This window comes from Harpia harpyja, chromosome 2 (assembly GCF_026419915.1).
Source record: "Harpia harpyja isolate bHarHar1 chromosome 2, bHarHar1 primary haplotype, whole genome shotgun sequence".
In the NCBI taxonomy this organism is placed as follows: Eukaryota; Metazoa; Chordata; class Aves; order Accipitriformes; family Accipitridae; genus Harpia; species Harpia harpyja.
This window is the reverse complement of record NC_068941.1, coordinates 42583181-42605532: the sequence shown is the minus strand read 5'-3', so window position 1 is coordinate 42605532 and position 22352 is coordinate 42583181. Positions and strand designations below refer to the sequence as shown.

General features: G+C 40.2%; 1 protein-coding gene across 1 annotated transcript in view; it reads left to right on the top strand.

Annotated features, from left to right (window-relative positions):
- Nucleotides 1-2747: 2747 nt before the first annotated feature.
- PDGFC (platelet derived growth factor C) overlaps nt 2748-22352 on the top strand; it is a 142153-nt gene continuing 122548 nt past the window's right edge. Inside the window, exon 1 of the mRNA XM_052777972.1 lies at nt 2748-3320. Coding sequence (XP_052633932.1) covers nt 3203-3320 — 118 coding nt within the window. The 5' untranslated portion in view covers nt 2748-3202. The remainder of the gene's footprint in view (nt 3321-22352) is intronic.

The following is a 22352-nucleotide window of genomic DNA, read 5'->3' as shown; positions in this document are numbered from 1 at the left end:
GTAGAAAAGAATGTGAACAATGTGGTAGCAAAACACAGATGAGTCTTAATGATATCCAGAGAAATCAGTACTGGGCACTGGAGTCACCAGAACTCTTAGATTCATCGGCATTGTGGTCCCAAGTGAAATTCAGTATTGGCAATGCAATGTGCCCTGGCAGGAATGATCTGAACTACACGTACATTACTTTGTCATAATTATCTAACCATCAGAATATTTTTTTAATGTCAATACTTCTGTGGATCATTGCATGAGTAGATGCAATAACAAGATAAAAGCATGCATAAGAAATAATATACACAATAAAACGTTCTATTTCACTATATACGTTAAGATTAGGCCTTCACTTGGAACGTCATGTTCCGTTTGTCCCACTCCAAATAAAACGTAACAAAAATAGGTTGGACTTTGTAAAGCTTAGAGGCATAGAGATATGCAGATGAAAAATGTAGTAAAAATGCCTAGCTGGGAAAGGGTGCGATAGGGCTATAACACAGAAAATGAACAGGGTAGAGAAGTTAAATCCTATATATTTACATAATTCAAACACATACATATACCTGATGAAACTGGAGAGCAATAACATTAAAAATAAACATAGATAGCTGGTGATAAATGCTTAGCATGAATTTCAGAGAAGATTGGACGTTTATAAGAATAGGGATTACCACACACAATATTTTGGATGGGATTAACAACAAAAGCATTTTTGAAAAGAAGTGGAGCCTTAATGATCGAAAATATACCCTGACCTTTAATTACAGGAGGTTTAGAACGAAAGCTTCCTCCCCAGGCAGTGTTATTCCGTATTCATCCACTATGTGGGTTCTTGCATTTTCCTTTGAAAAGTCAGAGCCAGGATGCCAGATGAAACACTGGCCTGATGCAGCCTAGATTTTCAAAGCTATGGGAGACGTAGGATGCTTTACTTTTCATGTACACAGTGTGAGACATTAGGTCCGTGTTTTTCAGAGGGAGCTTGTCATCAGTTCCCCAAAATACAAAGAATCCCACAAAATCCTCAGGCAATGAAGGTTCAGTTACAGTGCAATACTTCATTCATTCGATTAAAAAAACCCACTGCTTGTAATCATCAAGGTAGAAGACCTGGAAAGCAGTACATGTTATTTTTATTTCCGTTTAAAAATAACAACAGTGAAGCCCCAAAATAATAATTAATAATGGTAACAATAGTAAAAGTAACTACATGGTCTGCTTTGTGCAGCACATTTCTTTCTTCATGCTCTGTAAGGGAAGGGTTGCTATTTATGGTATGCTCCAAGTCTGCCTTTCAGAAGACAGCCCAGCTTGGCTGGACAGCTTTCAGTTGCTACTAGAAATATGTCACTTATTAGGAACAGAGGGGATGTTTATCACTGTCTCAAGGGTTACTTTGGCTGAGGCGAAGAAACAGCTCAGTTATATAATGGAAAGAGCTGGGTCAAAGGATAAGAAATCTATACAGCGTGTGCTCAGGACTCCAGCAGTGCAGACTCCATTCCTCTCCTGTGTATCTCGCACAGACAGCGAGTGAGACCACGGCTATACAGGTCTTTCCACCCGTCCCCAAAACCACCTCAGAGCTATGGGGGCTGAAGTCACCATTAAAAAAAAACTCTCCCCAAACTTCTCATTCAAGGGAAAAAGACTTGTCCTCCCTCCTGCTTCTTTTGTCCGCCCAGTATCTAGTCAGCGTTCAGTCTGGTTGCCCATCAAGCAGTCACGGTTCAAACCCTCTTCCAAGCGAACTAGAAATGCCAGCTCTAGCAGAGAAGTTTGAACACAGCACTGTTTTAACGGGCGCCGAACGTCACCAGCCCTTTTAGTCCTCACCAAGGTTAACGGGGGGATACTCCTTGCCATAAATGCAGTTCTGATTTCTGGTGAAGCAGCAAAAGGAAATCCAACCCTGCCTGCTTTACGCACCGAGTACCGCACGGCATTCCAGCAAGAGGGGGACAGTTATAAAAAGTTGAATCTCTGTTTCCATCTGTTTATGTAAATGCCAGAGGTCTCATTTCAGGGTAGCCAAAACAGCAAGTTCTCTCACAAGAAAAATAATCTGCACCCAGAGCCTTTTTAAAACCTCCTCTCCCTGTTTTAGTTCCCGGTATCAAGGGCACGCTTCAGACAAAACGTTTAACTAAGCATCACATTTTCAAGCACGAACCCCATTACCACAATAACAACCCGGTAAACAAATACCGGTGAAGTCAGCACAACGTCTCACCCTAATTACCAAACCCTGAAATTGGCCCCGTACCACGGTGACCTCGGTTCCTCACCGTGTGTGTGTGTGGGGAGTCCCCTCTTCGTCAGGCAAGCCGGGGGCTGGGGCGGCGGTACGCGGGCTGCCTCTGCCCCACGCGGGGAGGTTCCCTCCCCGCGTGGGGCAGAGGCAGCCCGCGTACCGCCGCCCCAGCACCTGTTGCGCCGCCATTTGGCCGTCAGAGAGGGGGACAGCGGCGCAGGCGGCCCCGCTCGCCTCCTCCTTCCCCACCCGACAACTTCCCGGGGCGTAAACGGCCGCGCCAGGTGCCGCCCTCGCCCTGAGGGGACGCCGAGCTGTTGGCGGGGCGCCGGGCGGGGGGAAGCCGAGAGACGCGGCCCGACTTTGGCAGCGCGGCCGCTGAGCTGAGGGCGAGGAAGCTATTTCTGTGGGAGCGCGGCCGGCCTACCCGCCTGCCTCCTGCCCGCCCCGCCGGCCCGCCCCTCACACCAGCCCCCCCCGCCCTGCCGCTGGCTGCCGGCTGACAGGTGCGCGCTCCTCCGCGGCAGCAGTAGCGGCCCCGCTCGCCCCCGCCTTTCCCGGCCCCTCTGCGTGCCCCGCGCCCTCACCAGCCCCGGCTCCTCCGGCCCCCGCCCGGCACGGCCCCGGATTGTTTAGTCCTTGGGAAGCTGGTCTGGGTCCAGATTTTGCTTTGATCCTTTCTTTTTTTTTTTTTTTTTTTTTTTAAGAGAGGGGGAGAGAAAAAAAAAGCCAAAGAAAAACAAAACCTGGAGACACAGAAAAGGGCTCTAGGAAAAAGTTTTGGATGGGATTATGTGGAAACTACCCTGCAATTCTCTGCTGCCAGAGCAGGCTCAGTGCTGCCTTCTCCCCAGCGGCGCAGCCCGCGCCGGGCGCTGCTGAGAGACGCCCGGGCCTCGGTGCCGCGCCGCCAGTGCCTGCTGTGCCGCAGCCCCTCGCCCCGCCGGCCCAATGCTCCTCCTCGGGCTGCTCCTGCTGACATCTGCCCTGGCCGGCCGGAGGCAGGGGGCCGCCGCCGAGTCCGACCTCAGCAGCAAGTTCGCCTTCTCCGGCGCCAAGGAGCAGAACGGTAAGGAGAGGCAGCTCCCGCCGCCGCCGCGCAGCCCGGGGCAGGGGCAAGGCGGGGCCGGGCGCCCGGCCGGCGCGGAGCGGAGCGGGGCTGGGCTCTCTCGCCTGCGGGGCTGCCCGGCGCCGCGGAGGGGTGGCGGGTGGAGGGAGTTGGGGGCGGGGGGGGGAGCTTCGCGGCCGGTCCGGGCTGAGCGGGGCTCGGCAGCTGGGTGTTCGCCCGCCGCCTTCGGGGGAGCGCGGTGGGTAAAAGGGCAGCGGTTAGGCGGCCGGGAGGGAGCCCAGCGCCGGCTCGGAGGCTCCCTCCTCTGCTGTCGGAGGTGCAAAGTGTTCCCCCACTCACCCCCCCCCCCCCCCCCAAAAAAAAAAGCAACGACCCGCGCACCTTTGTAACCTAAATGCTTAGCTCTCGGGGTGGGGGGGTGGGTTTTTGTGTCTGTGCGTGAATGAGTAGTATTTTGTACGGGCTGGAAACGAGCTAATCCTGCATAGGAAATGAGAATTACTTTCAACTTTCAAGTGTACCTGAAATGTTTAGAAAACTCTCAAATGCAAGTTCCCTTGGGCTGGGGCTGCGCAGAGCTGGAGAAAGACTCCTTTCATACAGCAAGGGCAGCTTCGGGGTGTGTAATTTGCTTAGCCTCTGAACTCCATATGATTTACATTATTCAGATTTTTAAGCGCCTTTCCTCTTGATCTGCTATTATGAAGTCATTTTAAAGAATATTTTACAAACTGAAACGTTATATACTGCATGAAACCACACTTAGTGTAGAATATCTAAATTTAAGGCTGTTAGCATACATTCATGGAAACCCTGGTGCTTAATGTACGGGGTGGGGGGGGGTTGAAAAATTTAGTACTTTGCATGTCAGTTAGAACAAGCTTTCTCCCTGGGCACAAACCAACACAAAAGGCCAAGCCGGGAGCTCTCAAAACTCTCTGAACTGTAATGAAATAAAGCAGAAACGCAGATTCGAGGCTAATTCAATTCTCTCAACTTTGAACTTGGGACTCCCCAGATAAAAGTATTCTACGTCATATCTTTTAATAGAAAGCAAAGTTTCAGAGAGCTCTTGCAAGTGCTCTGTGAATGGGTAGAATATGCAGTGCACCAGCAAGTTTAGCAGGGGGAGATTAATACTGCTGTGGCCTGCTAATGTGATGATATATGGCACCTGTGGACTGCTGGAGCTGCTGATCAAAGAGCAGCATGGGGATCAATCTCTAATCAGAGTAACTGTGAAGGGCCAGAGGAAAGTGATCAAAAGACTCGGAGACCCGGCTATTCTGACAGGAAACCAATCAGACTTTGTGCACAGTACAGGAAATTATCTGCTCTGTGTGAGAGAAGAAATCACTTTCTACCCCTTCCCAGCTTACCTGACATTTAGAGGCTTTAGGGCACCAGTTTGTGACAAAATGGACTTGGCACTAATATACTAAAATCTCGTGCTGTTATGCTGCCTTCTGTCAAATTTGCATGGTGTGCGTGTGAAGCGCATCGACACGCAGAGATTACCATCGCTTTGCTTTATCTTTGTCAGGACTGGAAAGAAACCTGCTATGCTGTCAGTCTTCCCTAAGAGGTTTGTTACAGCATAATGCAGCTGGGCCCTGAAGGGCCACCAGGGTCCAACAATGGGAGCACGATAGTGTAAAAGGTAGATCATATGGCATAGAATCAAAACTGATGTAAATAAGTATATGTATATGTGACAACACAAACTAGATTCTGTTCACATATATCAGAAATGCAGCTGCCTCAGGCTTCAACTGGTTTGTGATGCAATTTGGCATGCTCTAAAATACAGTCACTACATCTTAGAACAAATGCAAAGCCAGGAGAAATTTTTTTTTTTTTTTTCCTAAAAGTGCCCTGAAACAGTATTCTGTAGGAGTTTGCACTCACAACAGTCCAGGTTCTTCTTGTAGCTTACTTGAAGTTTCCTTTTCAGTTGTTCAGTTGCAAAACTTATTTTAAAAATTAGCACAAGTTGAGGTACAGCTAAGTACCAACCCCTGACTTTTCTTGATTGATTTTAAGTATTTGGGGGATCAGTAACACTGGTCAAACCAGTTCCTACTTGATTTAATTAGAGTGATTTTTACACTCTGCTGCAATCTAAAGATTGTATAGCTTTTAGCTAGAGGCAGGTTAAAACTCCCTGGAGTATGAGAATGAGATATTGCTGTTCGTATGCCAAGTAATCTTTGGTCAGGAGAGAGGGAGATTTTTCACTCACGCACTCTACAAATAAAAATTCTGTCCTCTACTTGTAAAACTGCTAAATAGCCAAGAAGTTTTGCAGTAGAATGGATTACAGTGTTACTTGGCTGCACACGTGGGTGCTGTAGCTATTGCTTCAAGGTGATACTGAAGATGTCTATGACCAGTTATTAAATCAGTGGGACTACTTGTGTTACAAAGGGTAAGCATGTGCTTAAGGATTTATTTTTTTCATAATTGGTATTTATTTATTAGCTAAATGATTATTAACTTCAAAATTACAATTGGACTCGATTTATTTACTAAATGTAGACATAAGGAGTTGTCTTGTTTCTGCTGCATAGTGAGGGTCATTTTAGGTGGCAACTTGCTAGTGTAAAAATTTCTTTGTAATTGTAAATTAGATATTCTTAGAACACAGTATTTTGCTGCTAATTCCTAGGAATTCAGTGTGATGGTTGTTGTGGGGCCAGTGTGGCTCCGCTTGAAACCACTTAAAACTACCTCCTTGTTTTTATTGGCCCTCTGTTGTAGTCAGATTTTCTTTAAGAACAGGTTGTATTTGTAACTCTGCTTGACAGTCAGGGGCTTTATGTGATTTCCTTGAAAAATTTATATTTATCTTTAATGTGTTTATTTTATTCAACTGAGTAAATACTCATCTGGAGGATCAAAGAAGTTTATGCAGCAATTTTCTGGAAACTGAAGTAGTAGTAAATGGTGCGTGTAGTGATGGCTCCCATTTATCTGGATGGATTTCATTTCCACAATTCTTTGTCATGTTGAAAACCAGATTATACTTTGAGGGGTTTTTCATACTCAGGTGGCTTTATCAGTTCTCTTATGGCTGTCTGATGTATTTATTATCATTTTTCCACATTGAAGTAGACTGTCAAGAAAAATTGATCACTCAGTTTCTTTTGAGGAACAAAACTGAATCTCTTGCATATTGAATTTGATTACTTGGGTGGTTTACTTACTTCTTCCTTCTATTATAGTTCTTTCTACTTTTCCATCTACTTTTGACTGCTGTTTTTATGTAGTATCTTCATCCTGTTTCTGTAGTTTCAGCAATGTTTGAGGAAGCTATTGGTGGATTGAGTAATGTGAATGACTTAATTCTAATGACTTAACTCTGGTGGTCTGAGTGCACCTGCTTGTGTGATATTATCAGTGTGATCTAGATTTGATTACAACATGAGATGGCAGGAGAATCTAAGTTCTGTTTTCTTGGCTGTCTTAGGACAAGATGTGATAAATATTTGAAGTAATTTTGCTAAGCTATCGGCTGTTATGATTTCTATGACAAATATGAGGATGTTTTTATAGAAAATAATGTAAAAACTACTACTGGGTGCCATAAGCAATGAAGTGTATAGCTTACATGGCAGGTATATTTAAAATGTAGTAGTGATGACTTCAGAAGGCCAAGAAACTGAGGTCAGTTAGCAACTCACCAGGGCCAACTAGTTAGAAATATTAATTTTTCTGCAGTTTCAAGTGTGAATGCACAGCAGTAAATAGAGTTGCTGAAGTAAATCTTAGAAAACCAAAGTACTTATCTGATTTCCATCGATCCTGCACCACAGGTAATGTACCCGTGATGATCTATCTTTTGATAGATCTTAATTTCTTTAGGTTTGTTGGTTTTTTTTTTCTTCCCCCCCATGAATAGAAACTCTTAATAATAAGTTTCACTAATTGATCACTTCATAATATATTTCTTCTGAAACAGGCAAGGCTTATGTCACTTAAAACAAACAGAAGCCCTTGAACTGGAGTTTGAGACTGGCATATCTCAGGCCATCCTTGGAAAAAGTTGGTGGATGCAGCTGGAACTGAGTGAGTAGCTAAGTGCCAGAGGGAGCTTCTGTCGTCACCTCAGTGTGTGCACGGCCTCACACACCTCCTCACAACCACCTAGAGGATTCCCCAGTTTGTGTATCTCCAAAGGGAGCCTCCAGCTTATTCAGGGACAGGGGCAGCATCACAGTGTAGAGTTTCTGATTAAGTTCATTTAACTCAGGCTGAACACCTGAAAGAAGGTGTGGATGTCCAAGCGATGCAGTGCATCGAGTCCTTGCAGATGGGAATGTAAGTGCTTTTGCTTGAGTGCAGTCATTTGAGTGCAAAATTATCTCTTATAAAACAACATACTTTAAAGCAGTGGGAGTCGGCACTACCTCCGCTGACTCTTGTTGAATTGCTGAGTGCCAGTACAGTCTGTTGACTACTGCTGGGTAGCAGAAATTTTCTTCGTTTTGAGAAGATAAGGAAGTATAAAATCTGAGCATGTGTCATCTAAAGGGAAACTTGATAGTGATGCAATTTTTCTCAAGTTTAATCTATTTCGGTTTAGTCCAAGACTTGTTTTGAAATGTTTTAAAGCCCTTTTCCTGGAGAGTGCAGAATTGCACCACATCCTCTTTTGACTTTAAGCAAAAGATTGTGGCAAATTAGAGAAGTTCTTCAACACTGCAATAAATTGCAGTGGAAGAAAGTTTTAAAAACTGGTTTCTGCCTTTGTAGTTGACTTCTGGTGTATTGTCTGCCATTCAGCAGAGTGCTGCTTGAGACTTCTCCTTAGTCCTGCTGCTTCTCTCAGTTTCTTCTGTTAGGTAGAAGTAAGGGTTTTAAAAGCAAAGACCATTTGCTACTTGTTCCAAATATGTAGGCATTCCAGCCTTCCCGTATCTTTGTTAAATATCTTGAATGGAATTTGAGAGAAACACGTAAAAATCTTATTTTTTCAGTAACTAGTTCTTATTAGGTTTGCAGGTCAGACTTTAAAGCTTTATGTCATGTTGTTTGGGTGTTTTTAGTTTGTCTGTCAGTCAGATACAGAGTTTTACAACAGAGAAGAAATGCAGGGCATACCTTGAGACACTGACAGTTACACTACCAAAGGGCTTATGTTGAACTTTGTCTTCACATAAACATAAAGTCTTTTATATCTCATAACTTCATCCAAACCCTTTGAATCTAATTATTACATAGTCAACATGTAATAGCAAAGTACTGGTTTGCATCCTACAGCAGTGGTTGTGCATTATAGCAGAGTGGTTTTGGGGGTTTTTGTTGCTGTTGAGTAGTTGCTGTTCTTGGTTTTTGCTATGTCTGACAGTTTCTGATTACTAGAAAGAGGATGTGCTGTGCAAGCCCACTTCCTTTAGCTGGAAATGAGCCTCCTCAATTGCTTTATAGATAGCTCTTGGCTTTGCCAGAGAGCCATGCCTTTGCTTTTTAGTCATAAAGTGCATGCCATGGAAAGTACACTTCCTGGTGTGTAGTGTCTTAGGAATTGGCCTATATGTAAATAGTCTTTTCGCAGAAACCTGTGAGACTTAGAAAAAGTTACACAACAGAAAATGAATATAGCTACCATGTAGAAATGTGTTTATTTTAGTAGCACTTGGGTATCTGTATGAGTGCTTAGCTGTTTTGGAGTTTCTGAGAAATTAATTGTATGTTAAAACTTACTCAGCCCCATCATTCCCTTTTGGGGAAAACTTTTGCAGCTTGTGTTTGAATGTGAAATGCTTTTATTCAGGTAGGTGAGTGAAAATTCATAACGTGCTACTGTGAAGCTAAAATATAAATTTGTGTTTTCTAGAGGCTTCGTTAAATTATAGGATGTTATTTTAAGGTGGCAATGCCAGGAAAATTTATTCATAGCTCCATGCGTAGACATCCTAGCCCTAGAGTTCATCTGTCTTCTGATCTTCTCTCCTCGATATCCTTCTGCTGAGATTTTATAAACATATCCCCAGTGTTACATTGGGTTATTTGTGCTTAATTTCATGATCCTACAGCATACTAAGCAGATTTCTTTTAGATGAACATACTCCATCTTACAAAGCGTGTGTACAATAGCACCTATACACGTTTTCATAACCTAATCGGTTTCTACAGAAGTTGGTTGGCTGAGTGAGACAAGGCAGGACTCTAGACCCTCATAGAGAGAGTCTTATACACAGAGAATAAAAAAACTATTAAAAAATTAATGTAAACAAAAGGAGAGAGCCCAGCTAATTCCTTGGTCTCCTGCAGGCCTTCTGCATTAGGGTTAGCAAGGGCTGTCTTTCTTCTGAGTTTAATTAGTTCTATTCCAAATACTCCATCTTTGTTAAGCATGTCCACAATTTTGGACTTTGACGTTCACCTTGCATAGGGATGACCATACATTTGCACTGGGCTCGTAGGCTGCTTGGCTTCTTGTCACTGTGGATTCCTCTGAAGTCCTGCGAGTGTGTGTGCCACCGCTCAACCTGTTGTCAATGTGCTTTTACCTTTACCAACTAGACAGTCAGGTGAGCTGGCTGCAAGGCAAGTTAAAAGAATTCATCAGCTGTTTAGTTAAGTCTCTTTGAGCTGCTGGATTGTTATTTCCCTGTGTGGCTGTTCTCATTCAAGCTGGGCTAATTTGAGAATACGCAGGTTAACTCTGCAGTGAAGATGTTCCCAGTGCTAGTCGTGCTGCTTTTTTTTTTTTTTTTTTTTCTTCCTGCCATTCTCATATGCAGGTGTTTGGGGCTGGGGAAGGAGAATATGTACCTCCCAGATACTGCAGTCCAACACAATACAGGCAGAAGCAGCATTTGCACATTAAATAAGAAAATGTTCAAAGGTTATTTACCATGTAGTGGCATCGTTTTATAGTAGTAAGAATGGGCAAGTTGCAAGGCAGTAACAAGTAACACCTTTTTTCAGTGGCAACGTGCCTTTTTTGTGAATTAATCCTCATAAATTATTCATTAATCTTGCGCTTTATGGTAAATTCATTCAAGGTATCATTATAAACACAGATGTTTTAAGGAGATTCTTCTAGGGTAAAGAGCAGCTCTGTTCCTCTATTCCCTGAAAGCCCAAAACACTGAAATTTCTCCTTGAGTTTGTTAAAACTGATGATTAGCTGTATTAAAATAGTATGCAGGGATGGCTTAGTTTGATCACCGTTGTACTGATTTCTTTACATGAAGTGCACGGTATGCACTGGTTCTGAATAAAGCCAGGTGAAGGACCCGGTGGTGGCAGGGTGGCGAAGGCTTTCCTCTGGTCACGCACCCTTGCCAGCACTGTGGCTGGAAGCAGAAATCTTTGGTTTGAATTTTTTAGTACTCTGTTTTCTAGATGAAGAGTGGCATTAGTTGGGTAGCTATCCTTTTATGTTCCCTGTGATACTACAGTTCTACTAAAGGAAAGCAAGGGAGGTCTTCCAAGCTTTCAGCAAATGTCTGGCGTAGCCGGTGATAACTTTGAGAGCTGGATTTAAACTCCCTTATCGCCCTTATGCAGCTTTTCTTGAAATGTTAAGTCTGTCTGTCTCGGAAAAAGTAAAGAATATCTTGGGAAAAGGAAACAATGCTGCTTGTGTTTCCTGTACATTTAATTCCTTTTTGCATTGCTTCTGCTGTAATATTCTTATTATGAATTGGCAATAAATAATGTAAGAAGGTGGGGGGCAGGAGGTTAGATGCTGCAGTTAATTAGGGAATTGGTCCTGTAATCTGATAAATGGGCTTCAAACTAGGTTCAGGCAGTAAAAGGTAAAGGAGTGGTGCCTTTTCTGTAGTTTCGATATTCTACATCTTTAAACCATTACTCAGTTTGGCACATATCAGCAAAGTTGTAATTTTCTGTGAAGGAAAAGTCCAGGTGTAAAATACCAGGGAGTGTCATATTTGAGGAGTAGCTTACACTACAAAAATGGTTTGGGAGACGCTCTTAGCACGCTTTCCATGTCAGTCTATAGCTGTTAATCTCTCTATGCCACTTTTTAAGCATCATTTGTTTAAAAGCACGTGAAGTGGGAAAATGACTTTGCTGGAAGCTAATTTGTGAAATAATGCATAATATCGCTTGTTTTAATTGTTATCTTTAGCTACAGACTTTTCCACAAAATTCAGTTGTCCAGTCTTTTATTAAACTGTTATTTGGGGAGCTTCATTGGATGAGCTATTGCATGATAGCAACTAGAATATCCAAGAAGTTTGATTTTTTTTTTTAAATTATTTTTTTCCCCAGTGTATTTCACCATGTAACCATCTGACTGCCTTCACCCTTGTTCAAAACAATCAGAGGCACGAGTCCTAGGGGCTCCACGTTCCTCCTTGGATTGACAGGAAACCAGTACTCATTTTATACAATAGTTAAGCATTAAAAAAGACATATGGCACAGGAAATTCTTTTGCTGTGTGTGAAGGTATGGCATTTCCAAACTGAAAGTGTTGTTCTGACTATTTCACCGGTAGTGGTGAGTTATAGGAGGCCACTTCCATCTGCAGAGAGTCTGTTTCACTTGCTTGTGGTTCTGGGGCTCATTCAAATGCTCTAAAACAAAATAAAAGGAATGGATGTAATAACTTCTTTATGGAAAAGTCATAAAAAGCTACAGGGCAGTGTAAACAAATTGGGTCATTTACAAGATGTTTAAGTGATGGAGATTCAGTCCAAATTCAAAGGTGTGGATTAGGTTTTACAGTCATCTTGACTGAATTTTGCCCTCAAAAAGACTTTATTTTTCTGCCAGGAATGCCTTTGACACTACAGATGACAAATTCTCAGAAACAGTGTTTTCAAACATTTCAGTGCATTCAGAGTAAAGCTGAGAAACAGGAGAACAATTCAGTAGTATAATTTCACCTTTTTCTAGGTGAATGGGGGGCCTTTCTTGATCCACATGGTTACACTGTAAAGCTGTAGTGGAACTTTGTAGTGTTCCCGGGGAGAATAAACTAAAAGAGTTTCCCTTCTGGATTCAAACATGCCTGAACTAATTACAAAGCAACCGTTTTGGCTCTCTGCTCTGTTCGTATAAATAGGTTTGCACAGAACAGCAGTGACTGTGATCCAAGTTAAACTGCGCTAGTCAAAGAAATTTATGTTGGATCTAATTGAAGCATTATACATTATGTCTATGGTGCGTCAACTCACAAGACCCTTCTTTCTCATTTCATCGTTTTTCGAAGAGTACTGAAAAAGTGGAGTGGAAAAGAGGATAACTAATAGTTTTGTGTGTTAAAATACATTCCGCAGGGATATTTATATGCTTCAATGTAAATGTAAGGTTGTGTATGGACAATTTTCTCAAGTTTGGGGAAGGGGCATTGGTGTTAGCTACTATGGGGAGCTTACCTTCTCATGAGATGTGATTGCTCAGCTCTGCTATTACCAATGCAACTTCACCTACCTTTCATAACTCTCCATGCACTAAAATCTGCATATCATTTCAGAATGAAAATAACTTTACTCAGTGCAAGTTTGGAGTTAGTTATAATTAACTGTACATGGGTGAAGCTACGTATTTTTAGGTACAGGGCTAAATAATGAACCGTTAACTCGTCTTTTAGATGCTTCATACTGTGCCTGTGAAAATAATAGTTGTTACTTGGGAATTGTATTTGTGTGACTATACAGTATTTGAAGAAGCTCTTCAGAAAGTGATTCAAATGAATGTTGCATTGTACAGTGTCGATTCGTAAAAAGGTTTGTATTATTGGCAATTTGCGTTTTAAAAATACAGTTTTTGGAAGTGGTCTATCTTAATATCTCAAGGCTTCGGTGTCTTACTACTTAGTGTGTTGTTACACAGGGAGATCCATACCTGCAAACACTTCTGTTGCTTGTGTAACTATAGCGGACCTGCAAGTGAAGTAAAGCCTCGTAATTGAGAGCTAACAAGTAATGGCTCCAAAACAAACATGATTTCTAGACAAGGAGATGAAACTAAATGCTACTTTTTAACATATGACTAAGGATTCTTGTTGGGCCTGCTTTCTTTTCTTTGTGTCATTCAAAAATACCCAGCCCCAGGGCGCACTGCATATCTGTAGTCAGACTAGAGTCTAAAACTTGAAATACTCTAAAAATTTCTGCTAAGCACTCACTGTATTTCTCATAGTACTTGCTGGTATAGGAATTCACAAAGTACTTGCCTCTAGTGCTAATGCAGCCTTGTAGTTCTTCGTTCTGAAGTGGAGATTGAATTTGTGATGAACAGTATCATTACTGCTAAGGGTCTTTGCCAGTAGAGTCTTTCAGCAATCTTCACCTATTCTCCTAAGATCCTTTATAAAGATTGGCATAAGATGATGATGAGAACAGCCATCTTTTTGGTATCTTCATTGGGGATCTCTATTTTATACCTGTTCTCAGTACCTGCAAGAAGTAGTATGTGTGTGTGGAAGTGAGTGTCCTAGGCTGAGTCTAAACAGGACTTGCAGAGAGTTTTTCAGCTCAATAATTTTCATCTCAAGAGAGACCATAGAGATTGTCTTTGATCTTGCGTAACGCCTCAAGAGTGCCACACCTCAGTAAAGTGAGTGTACCAGTAGAGAGAGCTCTGTTACTTAAATATCTACCTGATTTGCAAAATTATCTTACTGCTTGGGGGGGAAAAGATGGTTTTGTATAGTTGTCAAGTAGAAACATAAACATATTTCTAAAGCACGTGCTTACCTTGTCAGTGAGAATCTTACAAAACTCTGATTGGCCTCATTAGTCAAGACTCATGTGAAGGTACTGTGTAGTGATAATACCTAATGAAATAGTTGTGATATGTTTCTGTATTGTTACTGCTTTTAATGTAATTACCAAAATCTGGACCTGGTCAGTTCTCTGAATTAGGGAAAGAAACGGATGATGTGCCTGTAGTATATCTCTAACACTGTCTGTTAGTTTTACAGATCTGTAGCTTCTCTTTGAGATTAAGTTTGAGAATCTACAATGTTACCATGAAGAATACTGTTTCAAGGTTGGATCAATGCCCTTGCATAAAGCTGATTTCTCCTGCTCGTTACTGAAAAAACCCCGAATCTTGTTAATGGTTCTGATGCATCTGAAACAGTTTAAAATATTTCACCATAGAGTGGAGGCTTAGTTTTCTTATGGACTGTTTTAACAGCACAACATTTATTTCTAGCAGCTGTTGTTTAATAGATGGTCTTTAATTACTCAAATTTATAGTTATGTGCACTTGTATGTGGTTTATTCTGACATTTTTATGTATGTGGATGCTTAATGTATGTTTGTTCTAATTCTGTTTATTGAGGTATATTCTTGGGCTAGATTGACTTGTTCAGATTTTTTCACTTTCGGGAAGTAGTTGGTAAACTTTATGTTCAGTATTTGCATTTCAGATGAGAATATGTTCTCTGTAGCTTTTGAAAAAGCAAGAATCTCTTGTTTTGAGTTGGCTTGGGCAAACAATGGTGAATATTGGAACTAAAACTATTTTGAATTAAAAGTGGGTTAGCAGTATGTTAAACGGGTCTCCAAATGTTCAATAAATGAAACAGTGTATAGTTTAAATAGTAATCTTGTATGTATATATGAAGATCAACTAATGCTAGGTAACATGACAAATTTACATTTCACTTTCATTTTCTTGGGTTTGGGAAGAAAGGAGTTTTCCTTGCTCTTCTACGTGTCAGCTGTTCTTACATTCATTTAATTCCAGGCAATAGGGGCGGTTGAACATGTGGATCATAGTCCAACATGCAGCTTGGATCTGGCCGATATGCTCCACAGAGGTATAATGTCTCATCTGTGTGGCTGCAGCTGGTTCACAACATCTGGTTTTGGAATGTGCATGTGCACCCAGATGTTGCTACCGAATACAGGATAGAGTAGCTATTGATTTCTGAGTCCTGTCGCCTCAGCCCTTCTTCAGGATCTTAGAAGACAACTCTGGAATATGTTTTTGGTTTTGTTTTTTTAAGTGAATGGTTTTATAAATGAGTTGCAGCACACCCCCCCTTTTTTTTTTCTTCAATTGCCTCTACTGTATCCCCTTGGCTGGCTTAAGACTTCAGAGCAGCTACAATATAATGATGTTAGTTTTTAGTCACAAGTAGCTGTTTTTTCAGTTATATTCACTCCTTTCCATCATTGTTTTGCAGGATAGTAATTGCTTTGAAGCTTGAAGTCTACCCTAAAAGACATTTTGTAAAGTACTTAATATTTGTGGTAATAGACTGCATTTAGTTAACTCCTGCTCCTGCTTTAGTCAAATCCTTAATATAAAGGCAGTTCTAAACTTGCTGCTTACTATAATGCATGCTATTCTATGTACTAGTGATTTATTGTATTTGCTGCTCCCTTAAGTACTTATAAATAGTGTGTTACTAGCTGACTAGCTCTAGTCCTTAAACTTCCCCACTGACAGTACTTTGGATAGGTGTAAAAGTTACAAAGATATATTGAGGAGTTGTTCACTAAGGTACCCCAAAAGTTTTCAACGTGTATGAGGAATTCCACTGAAGTCGAGAAGTGATTGGATCTAGTTACTAAGAAAAAATGACATGATGCACATTTGCAAGATTAAGCTATTGTTATTAATTCAAAGATTGGAAAAAGGAAACATGTAGCAAGATGACTTCTTTTTCAGGCTTTTGATGGTGTCCATAAAATGTGAAATGAAGTTTAGCAATTGTATTCATGTTTGCTATTGTGGTTGTGCCTGTCTAGATATAAAAATCATTTACTGCATGTGAATTGCTTTCTTATCTGGAAAAAGATGAAGTTAATAATGTTTCAAGTGTAATAAAGTTTATTTATGGAAAGTAGTACTTGTAAGATAAAAGCTAATCATACTTTCATATTTCAAGCATTATTTTCTTTTATAGTTCTCTTTCATTTAGTGCCTTTCCTAAGCTAAGGGATCCAAGCTGTAGGTAGGACTTCCACCCCATTTACAGTAAAATATTGATGGGCAGATATGGAAATCTGTGCTGTTGATAAGAATTTAAAAATAATTTGAGAAGAACTGTAACCAAAAAAAAGCTTCTGCCTTTATGCTAAGGGAGAAATGGTCTTCTCCACCGTTCACGGAGTAGTTGAACAACGTTGGATGTATTATAACTTAGAGATGTGGTATTCATTGAGAGGTAAAGACAGAAACGTGAAAAGGAAATCAGTGTTGAAAGCCATCTATAAGAAAAAAAAAAAGGTGTTAGCAGTGTGTTAGCAGTGAACCACACTGCGTAGAAACTGTCTTTCTGTGCATCTTTTTTCTTTCTGTAGTAGAAGGCTGAATAAAAGGGCTCCAGTACAGTAACTCTTCTTTGATTACCAAATGTGGTTAAATTTTTTTTTAATACTGTTGTGCATGGGTATCATATAAGTCTGCTAGATAGATATCACCTGCTTTTTACATCATGTAAAGGTATTGAAAAGGGGGGCTTGGAAGATTTTTCATGGTGAAAACCAGGACATGAAGCTGTAAACAGCAATGTCTGCAATCTAGTTTTCATAAACACTGCAATATGCTGGCTTGGTTTGTCCTTCTACAGCATGACTGAGAGCTCTTGTTGAGGTTCTGTTCCTCAAAATATAGGATGTGTGTGGCGTTGTTGGTGGTGGTTCGAACAGGTAGGTCTTTATTGTCATTCAGCTAAACTTCTGGTAGGAAAGTGTCTAATGCTTCATTAACTATCTCCTGAGGCTGGCTTGTTACAAGGCAATATTGGTAAGTCATTGGCTTTGCATTTATGTTATTAGCCCATAATGATCAATGTGAGTGGAGGTTTACTTTTTCAGAGAAAGACATGAATACTGCGCCATTTTCTGTCTCACTTCACATTAATCAGAGTTCATATCCAGGGAGTGAACAAAGAAACCAATACTTTCATCTGTGATAGTTTTTCATGCTAAAACATTCTTCTATGTCATGTAAGCATTTATATGTCTGATGAAGTATGGATAAAAGTAGCAGATTCTTAGGCTTTTTATCAGTATTGGATTCTCAACATAAACAGTCTCTATTTTTCTCTGTTTTCTTCTTGTACATTAAAATCAAAATTTCAGACGCAGCCTTTCAAATTGCTTGTCTTTTGTGTGGCTAGTAAGTGTGGTTTTAAGAGACAGCTTTGTAACAATAATTTTCATTACTTTAAACGAGAGCAAATAATACTACTTTTAAAAATCAAGATCAAAGTATTTAAAAAGTGAAACTTAATGGCAATGGAAAAATCATATGTGTGTCTGAAAATTCTGAATATATTTTCTTTTCTGGCACATGCTTATGTTGCCACTAGGAACTTGATCCTTAAAGCAAACTGCACAATGGCACCTTGGAGCCAAGATAGATTCAGTGCAACCATTTTTTAAAATTTTTTTGTTGTTGTTGTTATTGCTGGCACTTTTGGAAAGAATGATTTCGTAATGCCTGAAATGTTTCTGAGGAGAAACAAGGTTGCCAACAAGACATCTGTCTGTCTGTCTTTCCCTTAAATTTTAATTATTCGTATGGGTTGAGGAGCTCAGCTTAGAGCTTGTGTTATACATGATACTGGTAAGCAGTAAATTTTTTTCTGTGTGTACTTAAAAAAATCCAAAATAGGAGGAACATAATGTTATGCCCTCTTTCAAGAGTTGTGTTTACAGTTAAGAGTGCTTATGTTTATAAACCATGGGGAGGCAGTCTCTGTTGAAATAAACAATTGCTATTTGTAGGGCACAGAGAAGCTCATAAGAAGGTAAACCCAACTAATTATTTACTGAAAATTTTAACAGTAGTTGTTTTGTCAAAGTGAGTATTGAGTGTCCGTTGCACTGGTATCCTGATAGGCACAGTACATTAGAGTTTCTAGATACATAGGCAGCCAGTTGGTCTAACTCCCTGTATTATATCTTAAAAGTGGCTTTTTTCAAAAGTAACAAGAGTATCTATTAGAAAGTTTTAAATTATGATCTCTCAAAAGAAGGGCCAATTTCAGCCTGACTTAATTTGTGATTGAAAGCTATCTGCTGGTTGTGATGTACCAAATGACTATAAAAGTCAGTGGGTGGTTTGGTTAAGGAGGGAATAGTGGAAAACAAGTGCATTCCTGTGGCAGGATGATGGGAGAGGGAAAATGAAGTAAAAGAAATTCAAGGGGAACCATTTTGTGGCTGTTGGAAAAACAGTGGCTTTAGCCTTAATGAATTCTGTGTTTTTGAGGGTTTTTTGCGTGTGGGGCTTTTGGTTTTTTTAAAATAAACTAAGCCCTAGGGGAAGAGGGTGTGATCCAGACAGTGGTTACAGTGTTGATTTTTGAGTAGAAAGGTCATCAGGTTGCACCTGCCAAAAAGATTTTGGTCAGAAATGGTTAGATGTGTATTTATGTATGATGGGGAAAGCAGGAGGAAGAGGAGCTTTGGTAATTTCTCTGTCTGTGAACAGCCCTGGAGACCCTGGAGTCACCTTTTGCAGAAATAAAAGTTATAAAGGTCAACATGAGGCTTTGAGTGCTCAGCTAGCATCTGCTTTCTGTCAGTTAGAGAAGGGCTAGAGGGAATGATCTTGCATGTAGCTGGAGTGGTCTGTGATTCAGCTCTTGAAAACTGAAAAAAAAAAAAACCCCTAGTGAACCAACCAAAACCAAATCAGTCCTTTTGTTTAAGATCACTTGATTACAAAGAACACACTGTAAACATATTGGGATCATTTGCTCAAATGTTTATGTTACTGCTACCCTTTGTAGCAAACAGTAGAGAAACTCCATAGGAAAGCTTGTTAAAAAAGAATTACAATGATCAGATCAAAACTAGAACATGGTCTTAAAACAAAAAAAAAAAAAAAAGAGGAGTCCAATCAAATGTTTGCCATGTTTGGCAAATAATTTTTCTCCAGATCATTTCCATGAAAGGTATTGATGGTTTTCCCCTAGGTAATGTAAATAGGTACTTTCTCTGCAGTGTAGGAAGAGATGCTACTAAGACGCTGTCTTCTGCATACTGTCTTGAAATAGAAGTGACAGAAGTAAGGCAAAAGTAATAATATTGTACAAAATTTAAGAATGTCTTTAAGCAAACAAGATCCAACTTGAAGAATCTGCTTTCATTCTCTGACAATTATTAAATTGTGTTTTGCTTTTAAGATGGGTGCTGCTGTCTTAAAATTCTTGCTGCTCTGGAATTTCCTTCCCTTCCAGAACTGAAGTCTTCTGTATGTAACTCAGCTTTCCTGAATTTTCTTCCTTTATAAAAAGAGTACCCAGTATATTGGTTCCGGGTACATTTTTTTCCTTACTACTTCAAATATCTATTTACAAATACCAGTTCAAATAAGCAATATTACATTCAAAGAGATTGTGTCCAGAAAATAACTCTCTAAATAGCTTCAGATACCTCACCATCTTTCTTACAGTGAAAAAAAATTTATATGTTGTTAATTTCTCAGGCTTGGTATGATTCTGGTTTTTTTTCTATAGCTTTCTCATAAACACATGATTTACTTAAAGACCTCACTTTAAAATTTTAACATCTTAATCTAACTGCAGAGGGTTACCTAATGATGATAATGCCACCTCCAGAAATTGTTTTATAACTGTTCAAGCTGTAGCTATATATTAGGCTTTAGACAGTGTTTACAACTTTCTTGAAGTACCTGCAGAAATCTCCCAGGATCACGAAGACCTTTTTATTGCTTCCTTGATGCAAAAGCATTGCCAGGGACTTTACTCTAGTGACAGTCTACCAGAGTAACACTTAAGTTATATTTCTTAATATCATGGCATCATTCAGGTAGTAATAAAGCATGAGCAATTGAAAGCACAAGGTCTAGCTATTTATCCCATTCTGTTCTTGTAATTTACTTGAGATTAAGTTTAGCCACTACTTGAGTAGGCTTACAAAGAAATATAAAGTGTTAGATGAAGAGTGTTTGGAGACAGTGTGGTACTCTTCCATCTGTATTGGTACTGAATGTGATATGATAGAGCTCCTGTAATTGTTTGTGGTTTTTTGGCTGTTTGTTTTGTTCTGTTTTTTATTTCTTCTCCCTGTACTCATGCTGGAGGGCTGAGATAGTGACCGAGACCACCTATCACTTGCTGCAGGAGTAACACACTGCTTTGACCAAATTCAAATCGGAGGATTGCTCTTGGTCCCCATAAATTCCTTCCTAAACACTTAATTTTCTTGCTCTACAATAATGCCTTTGGTTTAGAGCAGCCACTAATTAACTACTTTTTCAGTTGTTTATCCCCCATTTGGATCTGTAAGAATGTACTTTCCATTCTGTTGCCCAGTCTTACACAACTGTGGATATATTTTAGTATTGTTTGGGACCTTTACATGAAAGATGTGACTAAATTTCCATTTATTTTGTTCAATTTTTAACTTGTGGAAACCATAGGAAGAGAAGTTGTAGCAGTTGTGGCGCTGGGGTTTGAAAGCACAGCTGAAATCTTTAAGAAAGAGAAGGGAAACAGAACAGTTATAGGCAGAACAATTACAAAGCTCACTCAGACATGACTCCTATTTACCAAGAAAAAATCAGTTAAGAATTACCAAATTACTTTCTAAATCTGGAAATTTTTAAAGATGTGAAACTTAAGGTTAATTAGTTTATTAAATATGAGGCTGAGGAGAATTCAAGAAAAATATTCTTGATTGTACTCAAAGAAAAAAAAAAGGTGCTTTGTATTTGAGATGAAACAATTTTATTAAAGGTAGGCAAGGAGAGGTAATTAAAGATATGGAATAATATGTGCATTTTGAATATCATCAATGGTAATGAGGCCAAAAGGAAGAGATAAGGTTAAGTATAATGCTGTGATCTACAATACTGTAGATTAAACGAAAGCACTAGTAATGTAGCCCGTGTGCCAAGGCAACTCCCTGAGAAATATCTAGAAGGTAATAGCAGCCATTCCAGGCCAAAGGAGAGGTCTAGTTAGCTCAATGTGTTGTGCCTGACAGTACCCGTTAAGGAGTGTAATGATGATTCCCTGATCTATTCTCCTGCCTTCTAGCATTTTAGTAGTCAGAATTTTTTTTTAGGGTGCAGGCAGAATTTTGGGGTTTTGTAGCCCAATAGTTTTTTGAAACCTTGTAAACTTTTGCTGTCTACAGTTTCTAGTGGTGAGAAAGTTTAACCGTGTAACAAATATCTTCTTTTTGTTGCTTCACACGCACTATTGGATCTTTTTATTCAATATCATCTTCTTCTTTGGTTTTGCCTATGATTTTTAGATTTGAGCTGCTATTGTGGAGCCTCACGTGAGAGCTGCTCCAGGCTTTGGATCTGCCACGTTCTCCTGTATAGTGTTTGTATGTATGTCTATAGTAAATATACACATAGGTATGTGTGTGGATATAGGAGATATGAATAAAAATGCATATAAACTACCTATCTTCTGGTATTCCAAGTATCAAAAAGTATTGGCAAGCAATGTTCAAGATAGGAGCACACCATGGATTTATACAGTGATAGTGTTTTCTCTGGTTCTCTGTGCTTTTGCCGCAGGTTCTTAATATTCAGGTTTTTCTCTTAGCAGTGTAGTCCTGTCCCAGTAGAACAGACAGCAGCTCTGCACGTGGGAAAGACCCTGAGAAATTGCTTTGTGTTGTGCTCTGATCTGGGAGTGATGGGAACTGCAGTGAGATGAAGCCATAAATTTCACAGGAGCAAGCCATTTCCATGTTCCACTTCAAGTATATCATTGTTAATATGGGTAAAAGGTGTTGTCATTCAGGTGATGACTGTAAAAATGGGAAGTAAACTTTCTTAAGTGTTCTTCCCTGAGCATTAGGTTGTGGTGTCAAGTGGTGTTCTGTTTGTTTTGGCCTTGGTTTTCTTCCCATAGACTTTTTTTTTTTTTTTTGGTTTGTAAACTGTCAGGACCAGAATCTACTCCTCCATTAGGCCTCTGCCTAAGAGGAGCAGAGACTTTTTCTTCTACCTTACCAGCCTGCAAAAGGAACAGGTCTAGTTACTGAATTTATATGAAGGGCCCTTTTCCATACTGTCATTGGCACATCGCAGCTTTCTGAAGGCAGCGTGGAGGCTGTGAAAACTGTGGTCCATTTGCCATTCATGCG